Below are 20,782 nucleotides of genomic sequence, written 5' to 3'. Positions count from 1 at the left end.
GTTAGTTGGTAATACTATAAATAAGTATAATATTGATATGTTTTATGTTAAAAAAAATGAATTCTATAATGTCAATATGTATTAACAAAAATAAATCCTATAGTTATTTCATAAAAGTATACTTTTGTTTCTTAAATTTATATGTATACGTATGTGGTATATATGATTCATTAATTCACCTGTGTATCCGTCGACTTCTACTATTTCAACATTCTTTAAGGCAGTTTGATCCTCATATATAACTGGTTCAGTATCGCTAAGGACTTCTTCGACGACGATGCCTTCCTCCTCAGTAATTTTTTTATTTTCTGTTTCAATAATAGTTTCGCCGTCTTCATTTTGGACTGATTTGAATGTAGTAACGAAAACTGGTTTTTCCTTTGTAAAGTGTTCAGGTGTAGGTTTTTCCTCTAATAAATGTTTGTATTTATGAAACGTTGAGATTTAGTAAATCAGAAATGGCATTTTAAACATTAAGAAAATGTTAGTTCAGAATATCGAGCTCATAAGTGTTAAAAATGTAATGTGTAGTGCTGTGTTGTATTGTGTAATCTTACCCTTAGATTTTTGTAGTGTTTTGGATTTTCTGTGTGTAGGTTTCTTTTCGTCCTCTAATAGGCTGATATCAATTATATCAGCAATGCTATCGTCACTAACAACACGAATGAGAGAATATGGTTCCTTTCCTTCCTCCTCAATAGTTTGGATTTGATAAAATTCCGGCTCAGGGGACACTTCTTTCTTAAATGTTCTTGTTTTGGTTATCTTTTGTTTTGGTGTTTTATATTTATCAACTAATTCCGATATTATAATCTCTTCCGGTAGCTCTTGAATTGGGACTGCCTCATCTTCTTTGCTTGGCTCTACTTCCGGGAAGGGTTTATCATATTCTTGCACACTGACTATAGTGACAGGCATTTTTTCAAATTCCTCAATGGTTTCAACTTTAGTAATCTCCATTTTAGGTCCATCAATTTTTTTAATAATTTTTGTTCTAATTACAGTCTTGGTAGGTGTACCATCTTCTTTTTCAGACATGACCACTGATTTTTGCTCTGGAAGTTCTACGACAGACACCTCGTCAGTGGGTTTTTGTACTCGTATTCTTTTCTTCAATCGCGACTGGGATATGACTTCAATAATAGGAGTCTCTTCTACAGTGACAGTGGTTTCGGGCTGTTTGTCGTCTTCTTCGACGGTTTCAATTTTGGTAACCTCCTGTTTGTCCCCTTTCACCTTCTTGATGACACGAGTACGAATCTTCTTCTTTTTTGGTTTGCCGTCTTCTGAGATGGTCTCCACCACTCGTACCTCTTCGGGCATTTCTTTGACGTCCTCGGGTGCTTCTTCGGCAGGAGTTTCTTCAACTGTGATAGTTGTTTTAGGCTGCTGATCATCTTCTTCGACGGTCTCAATCTTTGTCACCGCTTGCTTATCACCTTTTATCCTCTTAATGACTCTGGTACGGATCTTCTTAATTTTAGGCTTTCCGTCTTTGGATGTGGTTTCAACCACTTCCACTACTTCAGGTATTTCCTCAACTTGTTCGGGAGCTTCCTCAAATGGCATTTCTTCCACTGTGACAGTGGTTTCGGGCTGCTTGTCGTCTTCTTCGACGGTTTCAATCTTCGTGACCTCTTGTTTGTCGCCCTTCATCTTCTTGATGACACGAGTACGAATCTTCTTCTTCTTTAGTTTGCCGTCTTCTGACATGGTTTCCACCACTCGTACCTCTTCGGGCAATTCCTTGACTTCTTCGGGTGCTTCTTCGACTGGAATTTCTTCAACAGTGACTGTTGTTTGGGGCTGTTTATCATCTTCTTCGACGGTTTCAACCTTCGTGACCTCTTGTTTGTCGCCTTTCATCTTCTTGATGACACGAGTACGAATTTTCTTCTTCTTTGGTTTGCCATCTTCTGAGATGGTCTCCACCACTCGAACCTCTTCGGGCAATTCTTCGACTTCTTCGGGTGCTTCTTCGACTGGAATTTCTTCAACAGTGACTGTTGTTTGGGGCTGTTTATCATCTTCTTCAACTGTCTCGATTTTCGTGACTTCCTGTTTGTCGCCCTTTACTTTCTTGATGACACGAGTACGAATCTTCTTCCTCCTTGGTTTGCCATCTTCTGAGATGGTCTCCACCACATGCACCTCTTCGGGCATTTCTCTGTCTTCCTCGGGTGATTCCTCGACAGGAGTTTCTTCAACAGTAACTGTTGTTTCGGGCTGTTTATCATCTTCTTCAACTGTTTCGATTTTCGTGACTTCCTGTTTGTCGCCCTTCACCTTCTTGATGACTCGAGTACGAATCTTCTTCTTCTTTGGTTTGCCATCTTCTGAGATGGTCTCCACCACTCGCACCTCTTCAGGCAATTCTTTGACTTCCTCGGCTGCTTCTTCGACAGGAATTTCTTCAACAGTGACTGTTGTTTCGGGCAGTTTGTCATCTTCTTCAACTGTCTCAATCTTCGTTACTTCCTGTTTGTCGCCCTTCACCTTCTTGATGACACGCGTACGAATCTTCTTGTTCTTTGGTTTGCCATCTTCTGAGATGGTCTCCACCACTCGCACCTCTTCGGGCATTTCACTGACTTCCTCGGGTGATTCCTCGACAGGAGTTTCTTCAACAGTAACTGTTGTTTCGGGCTGTTTATCATCTTCTTCAACTGTTTCGATTTTCGTGACTTCCTGTTTGCCGCCCTTCACCTTCTTGATGACACGAGTACGAATCTTCTTATTCTTTGGTTTGCCATCTTCTGAGATGGTTTCCACCACTCGCACCTCTTCGGGCATTTCTCTGACTTCCTCAGGTGCTTCTTCGACAGGAGTTTCCTCAACAGTAACTGTTGTTTCAGGCTGTTTATCATCTTCTTCGACGGTTTCAATCTTCGTGACTTCTTGTTTGTCGCCTTTCACCTTCTTGATGACTCGAGTACGAATCTTCTTCTTCTTTGGTTTGCCATCTTCTGAGATGGTCTCCACCACTCGCACCTCTTCGGGCATTTCTCTGACTTCCTCAGGTGATTCCTCGACAGGAGTTTCTTCAACAGTAACTGTTGTTTCAGGCTGTTTATCATCTTCTTCAACTGTCTCAATCTTCGTGACTTCTTGTTTGTCGCCCTTTACCTTCTTGATGACACGAGTACGAATCTTCTTCTTCTTTGGTTTGCCATCTTCTGAGATGGTCTCCACTACTCGTACCTCTTCGGACATTTCTCTGACTTCCTCGGGTGATTCCTCGACAGGAGTTTCTTCGACAGTGACTGTTGTTTCGGGCAGTTTGTCATCTTCTTCAACTGTCTCAATCTTCGTTACTTCCTGTTTGTCGCCCTTCACCTTCTTGATGACACGCGTACGAATCTTCTTCTTCTTTGGTTTGCCATCTTCTGAGATGGTCTCCACCACTCGCACCTCTTCAGGCAATTCTTTGACTTCCTCGGGAGCTTCTTCGACAGGAATTTCTTCAACAGTGACAGTTGTTTCGGGCAGTTTGTCATCTTCTTCAACTGTTTCGATTTTCGTGACTTCTTGTTTGTCGCCTTTCACCTTCTTGATGACTCGAGTACGAATCTTCTTTTTCTTTGGTTTGCCATCCTCTGAGATGGTCTCCACCACTCGCACCTCTTCGGGCATTTCGCTGACTTCCTCGGGTGATTCCTCGACAGGAGTTTCTTCAACAGTAACTCTTGTTTCGGGCTGTTTGTCATCTTCTTCAACTGTTTCGATTTTTGTGACTTCCTGTTTGTCGCCCTTCACCTTCTTGATGACACGTGTACGAATCTTCTTCTTCTTTGGTTTGCCATCTTCTGAGATGGTCTCCACCACACGCACCTCTTCGGGCATTTCACTGACTTCCTCGGGTGATTCCTCGACAGGAGTTTCTTCAACAGTAACTGTTGTTTCGGGCTGTTTATCATCTTCTTCAACTGTTTCGATTTTCGTGACTTCCTGTTTGTCGCCCTTCACCTTCTTGATGACTCGAGTACGAATCTTCTTCTTCTTTGGTTTGCCATCTTCTGAGATGGTCTCCACCACACGCACCTCTTCGGGCATTTCTCTGACTTCCTCGGGTGATTCCTCGACAGGAGTTTCTTCGACAGTAACTGTTGTTTCGGGCTGTTTATCATCTTCTTCAACTGTTTCGATTTTCGTGACTTCCTGTTTGTCGCCCTTCACCTTCTTGATGACTCGCGTACGAATCTTCTTCTTCTTTGGTTTGCCATCTTCTGAGATAGTCTCCACCACACGCACCTCTTCGGGCATTTCTCTGACTTCCTCGGGTGATTCTTCGACAGGAGTTTCTTCAACAGTGACAGTTGTTTCGGGCAGTTTGTCATCTTCTTCAACTGTTTCGATTTTCGTGACTTCCTGTTTGTCGCCCTTCACCTTCTTGATGACACGAGTACGAATCTTCCTCTTCTTTGGTTTGCCATTTTCTGAGATGGTTTCCACCACTCGCACCTCTTCAGGCAATTCTTTGACTTCCTCGGGAGCTTCTTCGACAGGAATTTCTTCAACAGTGACAGTTGTTTCGGGCAGTTTGTCATCTTCTTCAACTGTTTCGATTTTTGTGACTTCCTGTTTGTCGCCCTTCACCTTCTTGATGACACGAGTACGAATCTTCTTCTTCTTTGGTTTGCCATCTTCTGAGATGGTTTCCACCACTCGCACCTCTTCAGGCAATTCTTTGACTTCCTCGGGAGCTTCTTCGACAGGAATTTCTTCAACAGTGACAGTTGTTTCGGGCAGTTTGTCATCTTCTTCAACTGTTTCGATTTTCGTGACTTCCTGTTTGTCGCCCTTCACCTTCTTGATGACTCGAGTACGAATCTTCTTCTTCTTTGGTTTGCCATCTTCTGAGATGGTCTCCACCACTCGCACCTCTTCGGGCATTTCGCTGACTTCCTCGGGTGATTCCTCGACAGGAGTTTCTTCAACAGTAACTGTTGTTTCGGGCTGTTTATCATCTTCTTCAACTGTCTCAATCTTCGTGACTTCTTGTTTGTCACCCTTTACCTTCTTGATGACACGAGTACGAATCTTCTTCTTCTTTGGTTTGCCATCTTCTGAGATGGTCTCCACCACTCGCACCTCTTCGGGCATTTCGCTGACTTCCTCGGGCGCTTCTTCGACAGGAGTTTCTTCAACAGTGACAGTTGTTTCGGGCTGTTTATCATCCTCTTCGACTGTTTCGATTTTCGTGACTTCCTGTTTGTCGCCCTTCACCTTCTTTATGACTCGAGTACGAATCTTCTTCTTCTTTGGTTTGCCATCTTCTGAGATGGTCTCCACTACTCGTACCTCTTCGGGCATTTCTTTGACTTCCTCAGGTGATTCCTCGACAGAAGTTTCTTCAACAGTGACTGTTGTTTCGGGCTGTTTATCATCTTCTTCAACTGTCTCTATCTTCGTGACTTCCTGTTTGTCGCCTTTTACTTTCTTGATGACACGAGTACGAATCTTCTTCTTCTTTGGTTTGCCATCTTCTGAGATGGTTTCTACCACTCGCACCTCTTCGGGCATTTCTCTGACTTCCTCGGGTGATCCCTCTACAGGAGTTTCTTCAACAGTGACAGTTGTTTCGGGCTGTTTATCATCCTCTTCGACTGTTTCGATTTTCGTGACTTCCTGTTTGTCGCCCTTCACCTTCTTTATGACTCGAGTACGAATCTTCTTCTTCTTTGGTTTGCCATCTTCTGAGATGGTCTCCACTACTCGTACCTCTTCGGGCATTTCTTTGACTTCCTCGGGTGATTCTTCGACAGGAGTTTCTTCAACAGTGACAGTTGTTTCGGGCAGTTTATCATCTTCTTCAACTGTTTCGATTTTCGTGACTTCCTGTTTGTCGCCCTTCACCTTCTTGATGACACGAGTACGAATCTTCTTCTTCTTTGGTTTGCCATCTTCTGAGATGGTCTCCACCACTCGCACCTCTTCGGGCATTTCTCTGACTTCCTCAGGTGATTCCTCGACAGGAGTTTCTTCAACAGTAACTGTTGTTTCAGGCTGTTTATCATCTTCTTCAACTGTTTCGATTTTCGTGACTTCCTGTTTGTCGCCCTTCACCTTCTTGATGACTGGAGTACGAATCTTCTTCTTCTTTGGTTTGCCATCTTCTGAGATGGTCTCCACCACTTGCACCTGTTCGGGCAGTTCTCTGACTTCCTCGGGTGATTCCTCGACAGGAGTTTCTTCAACAGTAACTGTTGTTTCGGGCTGTTTATCATCTTCTTCAACTGTTTCGATTTTCGTGACTTCCTGTTTGTCGCCCTTCACCTTCTTGATGACTCGAGTACGAATCTTCTTCTTCTTTGGTTTGCCATCTTCTGAGATGGTCTCCACCACACGCACCTCTTCGGGCATTTCTCTGACTTCCTCGGGTGATTCCTCGACAGGAGTTTCTTCGACAGTAACTGTTGTTTCGGGCTGTTTATCATCTTCTTCAACTGTTTCGATTTTCGTGACTTCCTGTTTGTCGCCCTTCACCTTCTTGATGACTCGAGTACGAATCTTCTTCTTCTTTGGTTTGCCATCTTCTGAGATGGTCTCCACCACACGCACCTCTTCGGGCAGTTCTCTGACTTCCTCGGGTGATTCCTCGACAGGAGTTTCTTCAACAGTAACTGTTGTTTCGGGCTGTTTATCATCTTCTTCAACTGTTTCGATTTTCGTGACTTCCTGTTTGTCGCCCTTCACCTTCTTGATGACTCGCGTACGAATCTTCTTCTTCTTTGGTTTGCCATCTTCTGAGATAGTCTCCACCACACGCACCTCTTCGGGCATTTCTCTGACTTCCTCGGGTGATTCTTCGACAGGAGTTTCTTCGACAGTAACTGTTGTTTCGGGCTGTTTATCATCTTCTTCAACTGTTTCGATTTTCGTGACTTCCTGTTTGTCGCCCTTCACCTTCTTGATGACTCGAGTACGAATCTTCTTCTTCTTTGGTTTGCCATCTTCTGAGATGGTCTCCACCACACGCACCTCTTCGGGCAGTTCTCTGACTTCCTCGGGTGATTCCTCGACAGGAGTTTCTTCAACAGTAACTGTTGTTTCGGGCTGTTTATCATCTTCTTCAACTGTTTCGATTTTCGTGACTTCCTGTTTGTCGCCCTTCACCTTCTTGATGACTCGAGTACGAATCTTCTTCTTCTTTGGTTTGCCATCTTCTGAGATGGTCTCCACCACACGCACCTCTTCGGGCATTTCTCTGACTTCCTCGGGTGATTCCTCGACAGGAGTTTCTTCGACAGTAACTGTTGTTTCGGGCTGTTTATCATCTTCTTCAACTGTTTCGATTTTCGTGACTTCCTGTTTGTCGCCCTTCACCTTCTTGATGACTCGAGTACGAATCTTCTTCTTCTTTGGTTTGCCATCTTCTGAGATGGTCTCCACCACACGCACCTCTTCGGGCAGTTCTCTGACTTCCTCGGGTGATTCCTCGACAGGAGTTTCTTCAACAGTAACTGTTGTTTCGGGCTGTTTATCATCTTCTTCAACTGTTTCGATTTTCGTGACTTCCTGTTTGTCGCCCTTCACCTTCTTGATGACTCGCGTACGAATCTTCTTCTTCTTTGGTTTGCCATCTTCTGAGATAGTCTCCACCACACGCACCTCTTCGGGCATTTCTCTGACTTCCTCGGGTGATTCTTCGACAGGAGTTTCTTCGACAGTAACTGTTGTTTCGGGCTGTTTATCATCTTCTTCAACTGTTTCGATTTTCGTGACTTCCTGTTTGTCGCCCTTCACCTTCTTGATGACTCGAGTACGAATCTTCTTCTTCTTTGGTTTGCCATCTTCTGAGATGGTCTCCACCACACGCACCTCTTCGGGCAGTTCTCTGACTTCCTCGGGTGATTCCGCGACAGGAGTTTCCTCAACAGTAACTGTTGTTTCAGGTTGTTTATCGTCTTCTTCAACTGTCTCTATCTTCGTGACTTCCTGTTTGTCGCCCTTGACCTTCTTGATGACTCGAGTACGAATCTTCTTCTTCTTTGGTTTGCCATCTTCTGAGATGGTTTCCACCACTCGCACCGCTTCGGGCATTTCTCTGACTTCCTCAGGTGCTTCTTCGACAGGAGTTTCCTCAACAGTAACTGTTGTTTCAGGCTGTTTATCATCTTCTTCGACGGTTTCAATCTTCGTGACTTCTTGTTTGTCGCCCTTCACCTTCTTGATGACACGAGTACGAATCTTCTTCTTCTTTGGTTTGCCATCTTCTGAGATGGTCTCCACCACTCGCACCTCTTCGGGCATTTCTCTGACTTCCTCAGGTGTTTCCTCGACAGGAGTTTCTTCAACAGTAACTGTTGTTTCAGGCTGTTTATCATCTTCTTCAACTGTTACGATTTTCGTGATTTCCTGTTTGTCGCCCTTCACCTTCTTGATGACTCGAGTACGAATCTTCTTCTTTTTTGGTTTGCCATCTTCTGAGATGGTCTGCACCACTCGCACCTCTTCGGGCATTTCTCTGACTTCCTCAGGTGATTCCTCGACAGGAGTTTCTTCAACAGTAACTGTTGTTTCGGGCTGTTTATCATCTTCTTCAACTGTCTCAATCTTCGTGACTTCTTGTTTGTCACCCTTTACCTTCTTGATGACACGAGTACGAATCTTCTTCTTCTTTGGTTTGCCATCTTCTGAGATGGTCTCCACTACTCGTACCTCTTCGGACATTTCTCTGACTTCCTCGGGTGATTCCTCGACAGGAGTTTCTTCAACAGTAACTGTTGTTTCGGGCTGTTTGTCATCTTCTTCAACTGTTTCGATTTTTGTGACTTCCTGTTTGTCGCCCTTCACCTTCTTTATGACTCGAGTACGAATCTTCTTCTTCTTTGGTTTGCCATCTTCTGAGATGGTCTCCACCACTCGCACCTCTTCGGGCATTTCTCTGACTTCCTCGGGTGATCCCTCGACAGGAGTTTCTTCAACAGTAACTGTTGTTTCGGGCTGTTTGTCATCTTCTTCAACTGTTTCTATTTTCGTGACTTCCTGTTTGTCGCCCTTCACCTTCTTGATGACACGCGTACGAATCTTCTTCTTCTTTGGTTTGCCATCTTCTGAGATGGTCTCCACCACTCGCACCTCTTCGGGCATTTCTCTGACTTCCTCAGGTGATTCCTCGACAGGAGTTTCTTCAACAGTAACTGTTGTTTCAGGCTGTTTATCATCTTCTTCAACTGTTTCGATTTTCGTGACTTCCTGTTTGTCGCCCTTCACCTTCTTTATGACACGAGTACGAATCTTCTTATTCTTTGGTTTGCCATCTTCTGAGATGGTCTCCACCACTCGCACCTCTTCGGGCATTTCTCTGACTTCCTCGGGTGATTCCTCGACAGGAGTTTCTTCAACAGTAACTGTTGTTTCAGGCTGTTTATCATCTTCTTCAACTGTTTCGATTTTCGTGACTTCCTGTTTGTCGCCCTTCATCTTCTTTATGACACGAGTACGAATCTTCTTCTTCTTTGGTTTGCCATTTTCTGAGATGGTTTCCACCACTCGCACCTCTTCGGGCATTTCTCTGACTTCCTCAGGTGCTTCTTCGACAGGAGTTTCCTCAACAGTAACTGTTGTTTCAGGCTGTTTATCATCTTCTTCGACGGTTTCAATCTTCGTGACTTCTTGTTTGTCGCCTTTCACCTTCTTGATGACTCGAGTACGAATCTTCTTCTTCTTTGGTTTGCCATCTTCTGAGATGGTCTCCACCACTCGCACCTCTTCGGGCATTTCTCTGACTTCCTCAGGTGATTCCTCGACAGGAGTTTCTTCAACAGTAACTGTTGTTTCGGGCTGTTTATCATCTTCTTCAACTGTCTCAATCTTCGTGACTTCTTGTTTGTCGCCCTTTACCTTCTTGATGACACGAGTACGAATCTTCTTCTTCTTTGGCTTGCCATCTTCTGAGATGGTCTCCACTACACGTACCTCTTCGGACATTTCTCTGACTTCCACGGGTGATTCCTCGACAGGAGTTTCTTCAACAGTAACTGTTGTTTCGGGCTGTTTATCATCTTCTTCAACTGTTTCAATCTTCGTGACTTCCTGTTTGTCGCCCTTTACCTTCTTGATGACTCGAGTACGAATCTTCTTTTTCTTTGGTTTGCCATCCTCTGAGATGGTCTCCACTACTCGTACCTCTTCGGGCATTTCTCTGACTTCCTCAGGTGATTCCTCGACAGGAGTTTCTTCAACAGTAACTGTTGTTTCGGGCTGTTTATCATCTTCTTCAACTGTTTGGATTTTCGTGACTTCCTGTTTGTCGCCCTTCACCTTCTTGATGACACGAGTACGAATCTTCTTCTTCTTTGGTTTGCCATCTTCTGAGATGGTCTCCACCACTCGTACCTCTTCGGGCATTTCTCTGACTTCCTCAGGTGATTCCTCGACAGGAGTTTCTTCAACAGTAACTGTTGTTTCAGGCTGTTTATCATCTTCTTCAATTGTTTCGATTTTCGTGACTTCCTGTTTGTCGCCTTTCACCTTCTTGATGACACGAGTACGAATCTTCTTCTTCTTTGGTTTGCCATCTTCTGAGATGGTCTCCACCACTCGTACCTCTTCGGGCATTTCTCTGACTTCCTCGGGTGATTCCTCGACAGGAGTTTCTTCAACAGTAACTGTTGTTTCAGGCTGTTTATCATCTTCTTCAACTGTTTCGATTTTCGTGACTTCTTGTTTGTCGCCTTTCACCTTCTTGATGATACGAGTACGAATCTTCTTCTTCTTTGGTTTGCCATCTTCTGAGATGGTCTCCACCACACGCACCTCTTCGGGCATTTCTCTGACTTCCTCAGGTGATTCCTCGACAGGAGTTTCTTCGACAGTAACTGTTGTTTCGGGCTGTTTATCATCTTCTTCAACTGTTTGTATCTTCGTGACTTCCTGTTTGTCGCCCTTCACCTTCTTGATGACTCGAGTACGAATCTTCTTCTTCTTTGGTTTGCCATCTTCTGAGATGGTCTCCACCACTCGTACCTCTTCGGGCATTTCTCTGACTTCCTCAGGTGATTCCTCGACAGGAGTTTCTTCAACAGTGACTGTTGTTTCGGGCTGTTTATCATCTTCTTCAACTGTCTCAATCTTCGTGACTTCCTGTTTGTCGCCCTTCACCTTCTTGATGACTCGAGTTCGAATCTTCTTCTTCTTTGGTTTGCCATCTTCTGAGATGGTTTCCACCACTCGCACCTCTTCGGGCATTTCTCTGACTTCCTCAGGTGATTCCTCGACAGGAGTTTCCTCAACAGTAACTGTTGTTTCAGGTTGTTTATCATCTTCTTCAACTGTTTCGATTTTCGTGACTTCCTGTTTGCCGCCCTTCACCTTCTTGATGACACGAGTACGAATCTTCTTTTTCTTGGGTTTTCCATCTTCTGAGATGGTTTCCACCACTCGCACCTCTTCGGGCATTTCTCTGACTTCCTCAGGTGATTCCTCGACAGGAGTTTCTTCAACAGTGACTGTTGTTTCAGGCTGTTTATCATCTTCTTCAACTGTTTCGATTTTCGTGACTTCCTGTTTGTCGCCCTTCACCTTCTTGACGACACGAGTACGAATCTTCTTTTTCTTTGGTTTGCCATCTTCTGAGATGGTCTCCACTACTCGTACCTCTTCCGGCAATTCTCTGACTTCCTCAGGTGTTTCCTCGACAGGAGTTTCTTCGACAGTGACAGTTGTTTCAGGCTGTTTATCATCTTCTTCAACTGTCTCAATCTTCGTGACTTCCTGTTTGCCGCCCTTCACCTTCTTGATGACTCGAGTTCGAATCTTCTTCTTCTTTGGTTTGCCATCTTCTGAGATGGTTTCCACCACTCGCACCTCTTCGGGCATTTCTCTGACTTCCTCAGGTGATTCCTCGACAGGAGTTTCTTCAACAGTGACAGTTGTTTCGGGCTGTTTATCATCTTCTTCAATTGTTTTAATCTTCGTGACTTCTTGTTTGTCGCCCTTCACCTTCTTGATGACACGAGTACGAATCTTCTTTTTTTTAGGCTTGCCATCTTCTGAGATGGTTTCCACTACTCGTACCTCTTCGGGCATTTCTCTGACTTCCTCAGGTGATTCCTCGACAGGAGTTTCTTCAACAGTAACTGTTGTTTCGGGCTGTTTATCATCTTCTTCAACTGTTTCGATTTTCGTGACTTCCTGTTTGTCGCCCTTCACCTTCTTGATGACACGAGTACGAATCTTCTTCTTCTTTGGTTTGCCATCTTCTGAGATGGTCTCCACCACTCGCACTTCTTCGGGCATTTCGCTGACTTCCTCTGGTGCTTCTTCGACAGGAGTTTCTTCAACAGTGACTGTTGTTTCGGGCCGTTTATCATCTTCTTCAACTGTTTCGATTTTCGTGACTTCCTGTTTGTCGCCCTTCACCTTCTTGATGACACGAGTACGAATCTTCTTCTTCTTTGGTTTGCCATCTTCTGAGATGATCTCCACTACTCGTACCTCTTCGGGCATTTCTCTGACTTCCTCAGGTGATTCCTCGACAGGAGTTTCTTCAACAGTAACTGTTGTTTCGGGCTGTTTATCATCTTCTTCAACTGTTTCGATTTTCGTGACTTCCTGTTTGTCGCCCTTCACCTTCTTGATGACACGAGTGCGAATCTTCTTCTTCTTTGGTTTGCCATCTTCTGAGATGGTCTCCACCACTCGCACCTCTTCGGGCAATTCTTTGACTTCCTCGAATGCTTCGTCGACAGGGGTTTCTTCAACAGTGACTGTTGTTTCGGGCTTTTTGTCATCTTCTTCAACTGTTTCAATCTTCGTGACTTCCTGTTTGTCGCCCTTCACCTTTTTGATGACACGAGTGCGAATCTTCTTCTTCTTTGGTTTGCCATCTTCTGAGATGGTCTCCACTACTCGTACCTCCTCGGGCATTTCTCTGACTTCTTCGGGTGATTCCTCGACAGGAGTTTCTTCAACAGTAACGGTTGTTTCGGGCTGTTTATCATCCTCTTCAACTGTTTGTATCTTCGTGACCTCTTGTTTGTCACCCTTCACCTTCTTGATGACACGAGTGCGAATCTTCTTCTTCGTTGGTTTGCCATCTTCTGAGATTGTCTCCACCACTCGCACCTCTTCAGGCAATTCCTTGACTTCCTCGGGGGCTTCTTCGACAAGAGTTTCTTCAACAGTGACAGTTGTTTCGGGCTGTTTATCATCTTCTTCAACGGTTTCAATCTTTGTGACTTCCTGTTTGTCGCCCTTCACCTTCTTGATGACACGAGTGCGAATCTTCTTCTTCTTTGGTTTGCCATCTTCTGAGATGGTATCCACCACTCGCACCTCTTCGGGCATTTCTTTGACTTCTTCGGGTGCTTCTTCAACAGGAGTTTCTTCAACGGTGACAGTTGTTTCGGGCTGTTTATCATCTTCTTCAACTGTTTCAATTTTCGTGACTTCCTGTTTGTCGCCCTTCACCTTCTTGATGACGCGAGTGCGAATCTTCTTCTTCTTTGGTTTGCCATCTTCTGAGATGGTCTCCACCACTCGCACCTCTTCGGGCATTTCGTTGACTTCTTCGGGTGCTTCTTCAACAGGAGTTTCTTCAACGGTGACAGTTGTTTCGGGCTGTTTATCATCTTCTTCGACGGTTTCAATCTTCGTGACCTCTTGTTTGTCGCCCTTCACCTTCTTGATGACCCGAGTACGAATCTTCTTTTTCTTTGGTTTGCCATCTTCTGAGATGGTCTCCACCATTCGTACCACTTCGGGCATTTCTTTGACTTCTTCGGGTGCTTCTTCGACAAGAGTTTTTTCAACAGTGACAGTTGTTTCGGGCTGTTTATCATCTTCTTCAACTGTTTCGATTTTCGTGACTTCCTGTTTGTCACCCTTCACCTTCTTGATGACACGAGTACGAATCTTCTTCTTCTTTGGTTTGCCGTCTTCTGAGATGGTCTCCACCACTCGTATCTCCTCGGGCATTTCTTTGACTTCTTCTGGTGCTTCTTCGACAGGAGTTTCTTCAACAGTGACAGTTGTTTCGGGCTGTTTGTCATCTTCTTCGATGGTCTCAATCTTTGTGACTTCTTGTTTGTCACCCTTCACCTTCTTTATGACACGAGTACGAATCTTCTTCTTCTTTGGTTTGCCGTCTTCTGAGATGGTCTCCACCACTCGCACCTCTTCGGGCATTTCGCTGACTTCCGCGGGTGCTTTTTCGACAGGAGTTTCTTCAACAGTGACAGTTGTTTCGGGCTGTTTGTCATCCTCTTCAACTGTTTGTATCTTCGTGACCTCTTGTTTGTCACCCTTCACCTTCTTGATGACACGAGTGCGAATCTTCTTCTTCGTTGGTTTGCCATCTTCTGAGATTGTCTCCACCACTCGCACCTCTTCAGGCAATTCCTTGACTTCCTCGGGGGCTTCTTCGACAAGAGTTTCTTCAACAGTGACAGTTGTTTCGGGCTGTTTATCATCTTCTTCAACGGTTTCAATCTTTGTGACTTCCTGTTTGTCGCCCTTCACCTTCTTGATGACACGAGTGCGAATCTTCTTCTTCTTTGGTTTTCCATCTTCTGAGATGGTCTCCACTACTCGTACCTCCTCGGGCATTTCTCTGACTTCTTCGGGTGCTTCTTCGACAGGAGTTTCTTCAACAGTGACAGTTGTTTCGGGCTGTTTATCATCTTCTTCAACTGTTTCAATTTTCGTGACTTCCTGTTTGTCGCCCTTCACCTTCTTGATGACGCGAGTGCGAATCTTCTTCTTCTTTGGTTTGCCATCTTCTGAGATGGTCTCCACCACTCGCACCTCTTCGGGCATTTCTTTGACTTCTTCGGGTGCTTCTTCGACAGGAGTTTCTTCAACAGTGACAGTTGTTTCGGTCTGTTTATCATCTTCTTCGACGGTTTCAATCTTCGTGACTTCTTGTTTGTCGCCTTTCACCTTCTTGATGACCCGAGTACGAATCTTCTTCTTCTTTGGTTTGCCATCTTCTGAAATAGTCTCCACCACTCGCACCTCTTCGGGCATTTCTTTGACTTCTTCGGGTGCTTCTTCGACAGGAGTTTCTTCAACAGTGACAGTTGTTTCGGGCTGTTTATCATCTTCTTCGACGGTTTCAATCTTCGTGACTTCTTGTTTGTCGCCTTTCACCTTCTTGATGACCCGAGTACGAATCTTCTTTTTCTTTGGCTTGCCATCTTCTGAGATGGTCTCCACCATTCGTACCACTTCGGGCATTTCTTTGACTTCTTCGGGTGCTTCTTCGACAAGAGTTTCTTCAACAGTGACAGTTGTTTCGGGCTGTTTATCATCTTCTTCAACGGTTTCGATCTTCGTGACCTCTTGTTTGTCACCCTTCACCTTCTTGATGACACGTGTACGAATCTTCTTTTTCTTTGGTTTGCCGTCTTCTGAGATGGTCTCCACCATTCGCACCTCTTCGGGCATTTCTTTGACTTCTTCGGGTGCTTCTTCGACAGGAGTTTCTTCAACAGTGACAATTGTTTCGGGCTGTTTATCATCTTCTTCAACGGTTTCAATCTTCGTGACTTCTTGTTTGTCGCCCTTCACCTTCTTGATGACCCGAGTACGAATCTTCTTTTTCTTTGGTTTGCCATCTTCTGAGATGGTCTCCACCACTCGTATCTCCTCGGGCATTTCTTTGACTTCTTCGGGTGCTTCTTCGACCGGAGTTTCTTCAACAGTGACAGTTGTTTCGGGCTGTTTATCATCTTCTTCGACGGTTTCAATCTTCGTGACTTCTTGTTTGTCGCCCTTCACCTTCTTGATGACCCGAGTACGAATCTTCTTTTTCTTTGGTTTGCCATCTTCTGAGATGGTCTCCACCACTCGTACCTCTTCGGGCATTTCTTTGACTTCTTCGGGTGCTTCTTCAACAGGAGTTTCTTCAACGGTGACAGTTGTTTCGGGCTGTTTATCATCTTCTTCGACGGTTTCAATCTTCGTGACTTCTTGTTTGTCGCCCTTCACCTTCTTGATGACCCGAGTACGAATCTTCTTTTTCTTTGGTTTGCCATCTTCTGAGATGGTCTCCACCACTCGCACCTCTTCGGGCATTTCTTTGACTTCTTCGGGTGCTTGTTCGACAAGAGTTTTTTCAACAGTGACAGTTGTTTCGGGCTGTTTATCATTTTCTTCGACGGTTTCAATCTTCGTGACTTCTTGTTTGTCGCCTTTCACCTTCTTGATGACCCGAGTACGAATCTTCTTTTTCTTTGGCTTGCCATCTTCTGAGATGGTCTCCACCACTCGTACCTCTTCGGGCATTTCTTTGACTTCTTCGGGTGCTTCGTCGACAGGAGTTTCTTCAACAGTGACAGTTGTTTCGGGTTGTTTATCATCTTCTTCGACGGTTTCAATCTTCGTGACTTCTTGTTTGTCGCCCTTCACCTTCTTGATGACCCGAGTACGAATCTTCTTTTTCTTAGGTTTGCCATCTTCTGAGATGGTCTCCACCAGTCGTATCTCCTCGGGCATTTCTTTGACTTCTTCGGGTGCTTCGTCGACAGGAGTTTCTTCAACAGTGACAGTTGTTTCGGGTTGTTTATCATCTTCTTCGACGGTTTCAATCTTCGTGACTTCTTGTTTGTCGCCCTTCACCTTCTTGATGACCCGAGTACGAATCTTCTTTTTCTTTGGTTTGCCATCTTCTGAGATGGTCTCCACCACTCGCACCTCTTCGGGCATTTCTTTGACTTCTTCGGGTGCTTGTTCGACAAGAGTTTTTTCAACAGTGACAGTTGTTTCGGGCTGTTTATCATTTTCTTCGACGGTTTCAATCTTCGTGACTTCTTGTTTGTCGCCTTTCACCTTCTTGATGACCCGAGTACGAATCTTCTTTTTCTTTGGCTTGCCATCTTCTGAGATGGTCTCCACCACTCGTACCTCTTCGGGCATTTCTTTGACTTCTTCGGGTGCTTCTTCGACAAGAGTTTCTTCAACAGTGACTGTTGTTTCGGGCTGTTTATCATCTTCTTCGACGGTTTCAATCTTCGTGACTTCTTGTTTGTCGCCCTTCACCTTCTTGATGACCCGAGTACGAATCTTCTTTTTCTTAGGTTTGCCATCTTCTGAGATGGTCTCCACCAGTCGTATCTCCTCGGGCATTTCTTTGACTTCTTCGGGTGCTTCGTCGACAGGAGTTTCTTCAACAGTGACAGTTGTTTCGGGTTGTTTATCATCTTCTTCGACGGTTTCAATCTTCGTGACTTCTTGTTTGTCGCCTTTCACCTTCTTGATGACACGAGTACGAATCTTCTTTTTCTTTGGTTTGCCGTCTTCTGAGATGGTCTCCACCACTCGTATCTCCTCGGGCATTTCTTTGACTTCTTCGGGTGCTTCTTCAACAGGAGTTTCGTCAACAGTGACAGTTGTTTCGGGCTGTTTATCATCTTCTTCGACGGTTTCAATCTTCGTAACTTCTTGTTTGTCGCCTTTCACCTTCTTGATGACACGAGTACGAATCTTCTTTTTCTTTGGTTTGCCATCTTCTGAGATGGTCTCCACCACTCGTATCTCCTCGGGCATTTCTTTGACTTCTTCGGGTGCTTCTTCGACAGGAGTTTCTTCAACAGTGACAGTTGTTTCGGGCTGTTTATCATCTTCTTCGACGGTTTCGATCTTCGTGACCTGTTGTTTGTCGCCTTTCACCTTCTTGATGACCCGAGTACGAATCTTCTTTTTCTTTGGTTTGCCATCTTCTGAGATGGTCTCCACCACTCGCACCTCTTCGGGCATTTCTTTGACTTCTTCGGGTGCTTCTTCGACAGGAGTTTCTTCAACAGTGACAGTTGTTTCGGGCTGTTTATCATCCTCTTCGACTGTTTCGATTTTCGTGACTTCTTGTTTGTCGCCCTTCATCTTTTTGATGACCCGAGTACGAATCTTCGTTTTCTTTGGTTTGCCGTCTTCTGAGATGGTCTCCACCACTCGCACCTCTTCGGGCATTTCTTTGACTTCTTCGGGTGCTTCTTCGACAGGAGTTTCTTCAACAGTGACAGTTGTTTCGGGCTGTTTATCATCTTCTTCGATGGTTTCAATCTTCGTGACTTCTTGTTTGTCGCCCTTCACCTTTTTGATGACCCGAGTACGAATCTTCTTTTTCTTTGGTTTGCCGTCTTCTGAGATGGTCTCCACCACTCGCACCTCTTCGGGCATTTCTTTGACTTCTTCGGGTGCTTCTTCGACAGGACTTTCTTCAACAGTGACAGTTGTTTCAGGCTGTTTATCATCTTCTTCGATGGTTTCAATCTTCGTGACTTCTTGTTTGTCGCCCTTCACCTTTTTGATGACCCGAGTACGAATCTTCTTTTTCTTTGGCTTGCCATCTTCTGAGATGGTTTCCACCACTCGCACCTCTTCGGGCATTTCTTTGACTTCTTCGGGTGCTTCTTCGACAAGAGTTTCTTCAACAGTGACAGTTGTTTCGGGCTGTTTATCATCTTCTTCAACTGTTTCAATCTTCGTGACTTCTTGTTTGTCGCCTTTCACCTTTTTGATGACCCGAGTACGAATCTTCTTTTTCTTTGGTTTGCCGTCTTCTGAGATGGTCTCCACCACTCGCACCTCTTCGGGCATTTCTTTGACTTCTTCGGGTGCTTCTTCGACAGGAGTTTCTTCAACAGTGACAGTTGTTTCGGGCTGTTTATCATCTTCTTCAACTGTTTCGATTTTCGTGACTTCTTGTTTGTCGCCTTTCACTTTCTTGATGACCCGAGTACGAATCTTCTTTTTCTTTGGCTTGCCATCTTCTGAGATGGTTTCCACCACTCGCACCTCTTCGGGCATTTCTTTGACTTCTTCGGGTGCTTCTTCGACAGGAGTTTCTTCAACAGTGACAGTTGTTTCGGGCTGTTTATCATATTCTTCAACGGTTTCAATCTTCGTGACTTCTTGTTTGTCGCCTTTCACCTTCTTGATGACCCGAGTACGAATCTTCTTTTTCTTTGGCTTGCCATCTTCTGAGATGGTCTCCACCACTCGTACCTCTTCGGGCATTTCTTTGACTTCTTCGGGTGCTTCTTCGACAAGAGTTTCTTCAACAGTGACAGTTGTTTCGGGCTGTTTATCATCTTCTTCAACGGTTTCGATCTTCGTGACTTCTTGTTTGTCGCCCTTCACCTTCTTGATGACCCGAGTACGAATCTTCTTTTTCTTTGGCTTGCCATCTTCTGAGATGGTTTCCACCACTCGCACCTCTTCGGGCATTTCTTTGACTTCTTCGGGTGCTTCTTCGACAGGAATTTCTTCAACAGTGACTGTTGTTTCGGGCTGTTTATCATCTTCTTCGACGGTTTCAATCTTCGTGACTTCTTGTTTGTCGCCCTTCACCTTCTTGATGACCCGAGTACGAATCTTTTTTTTCTTTGGTTTGCCATCTTCTGAGATGGTCTCCACCACTCGCACCTCTTCGGGCATTTCTTTGACTTCTTCGGGTGCTTCTTCGACAGGAGTTTCTTCAACAGTAACAGTTGTTTCGGGCTGTTTATCATCTTCTTCGACGGTTTCAATCTTCGTGACTTCTTGTTTGTCTCCTTTTATCTTCTTAATGACTCGAGTACGAATCTTGATTTTCTTTGGTTTTCCGTCTTCGGAAATAGTTTCTGTTATTTGTATTTCTTCGGGCAATTCTTTGGCCGTAGCTGCGTCGTTATTAAGTGTTTCTTTTAGTGTTTTGTGTTCTGTGGTGTGAGATGTTTTCGGTGTGTCTGTGTGAGAGAATGTACGTTAATATGGTAATGTTTTGTTGGTGTGATAGTTATAAAGTTGTGTGTCATATGTGTTTTGTTTACATTTGGGGGCTCGATTGGGTCGGAGTAAGTAATACGCCATATTGAATATTCCCTACTGAGAATTGTTGGGTACTTACCGGAAAAGGTTTTTACACAAAGTGTTTCTATTTCTAATTGATCAAATTCAGTTTCTTGTATATACTTGGGTTTTTGATGTGTTACACTATCTTGTTGTATGTGACCAGTAGTATTATATGTTGGTACTACCTCTACAGAAATTGCTTCTACAGATTCGACGCCTTTGGTTGTTGGCGCAGTTAATTGTTTTGGTATTATTTCTTGGTTATTGAAATCTACAGCACTCTCGGTGGTCATTTCCTCTTGTTGTATAGGAAGTATATAATTTGGGTGTTCACTTAATATTCGTAATTGTTGAGATTTTTGTTTTGATGGTGTTAATTTTGTCTCTGTTTCGAATTCAGCGACAGTTTGCTGATCGTATGAGATATGTGGCTGATATGTTGTACTAACTTGAGCGGACTTTGTAGTTTGTATCAAAGTATCTTTGTATATGCCAGAGTTTTCTGCAACAAATTCCATGTTTTGTAGCGCTGTGTTTGTTATATGCGTTTCTAGTGTTGAAGCTGTTATGGTGTGGCTTATGAGATCTGTGGATTGAGGAATTGTCTGCTCGAAAGTTTGCTGATCTTCACTAGCATGTGCGTATTGTGGAATAATTTGAACCTTTGCGGTGCCCAATGTAGGTGTTAGTGTGTCTAATGTGTTAAAGTTATCCTGTATTGTATTTTGTTCATTCAAATACGTACTATGAGGTGTAATTTTTATATCTGCGTGTTGATCTATATGTTTGTTATCCTGTAATTTGCTTGTGGTACCTGATATAAGGGGTTCATTTGTGATGGCTGTACACTCGGCATCAGTCAGCCGAATTTGTGCCTTTTGATTATCAGGTATCTGCTTCGTTGGCAAACTATCAACGCTTTCATAAGAAGTTAACGAGTTAACAATTATATTATCTTTTTCTTCCATAATTGCTGATGCGGTTATTTGGTCAGGTTTTCGTG

General features: G+C 44.3%; 1 protein-coding gene and 1 long non-coding RNA gene across 3 annotated transcripts in view; one reads left to right on the top strand and one right to left on the bottom strand.

Annotated features, from left to right (window-relative positions):
- The window catches only part of LOC129240323 (titin), a 149,096-nt gene that overhangs the window by 36,813 nt on the left and 91,501 nt on the right, over positions 1-20,782 (bottom strand). Inside the window, exons 22-27 of the mRNA XM_054876062.1 lie at positions 13,945-14,171; positions 9,535-12,477; positions 6,133-9,327; positions 3,849-4,077; positions 558-2,390; positions 180-410 (exon numbers count right to left, since the gene is read on the bottom strand). Of these exons, the coding sequence (XP_054732037.1) occupies positions 180-410; positions 558-2,390; positions 3,849-4,077; positions 6,133-9,327; positions 9,535-12,477; positions 13,945-14,171 (8,658 nt within the window). The remainder of the gene's footprint in view (positions 1-179; positions 411-557; positions 2,391-3,848; positions 4,078-6,132; positions 9,328-9,534; positions 12,478-13,944; positions 14,172-20,782) is intronic.
- The window catches only part of LOC129240325 (uncharacterized), a 78,563-nt gene that overhangs the window by 48,146 nt on the left and 9,635 nt on the right, over positions 1-20,782 (top strand). The gene's annotated exons all lie outside the window — the stretch shown is intronic.

The sequence above is a fragment of the Anastrepha obliqua genome, chromosome 3, assembly GCF_027943255.1.
Source record: "Anastrepha obliqua isolate idAnaObli1 chromosome 3, idAnaObli1_1.0, whole genome shotgun sequence".
Lineage (NCBI taxonomy): Eukaryota > Metazoa > Arthropoda > Insecta > Diptera > Tephritidae > Anastrepha > Anastrepha obliqua.
This window is presented reverse-complemented; position numbering and strand designations above follow the sequence as displayed.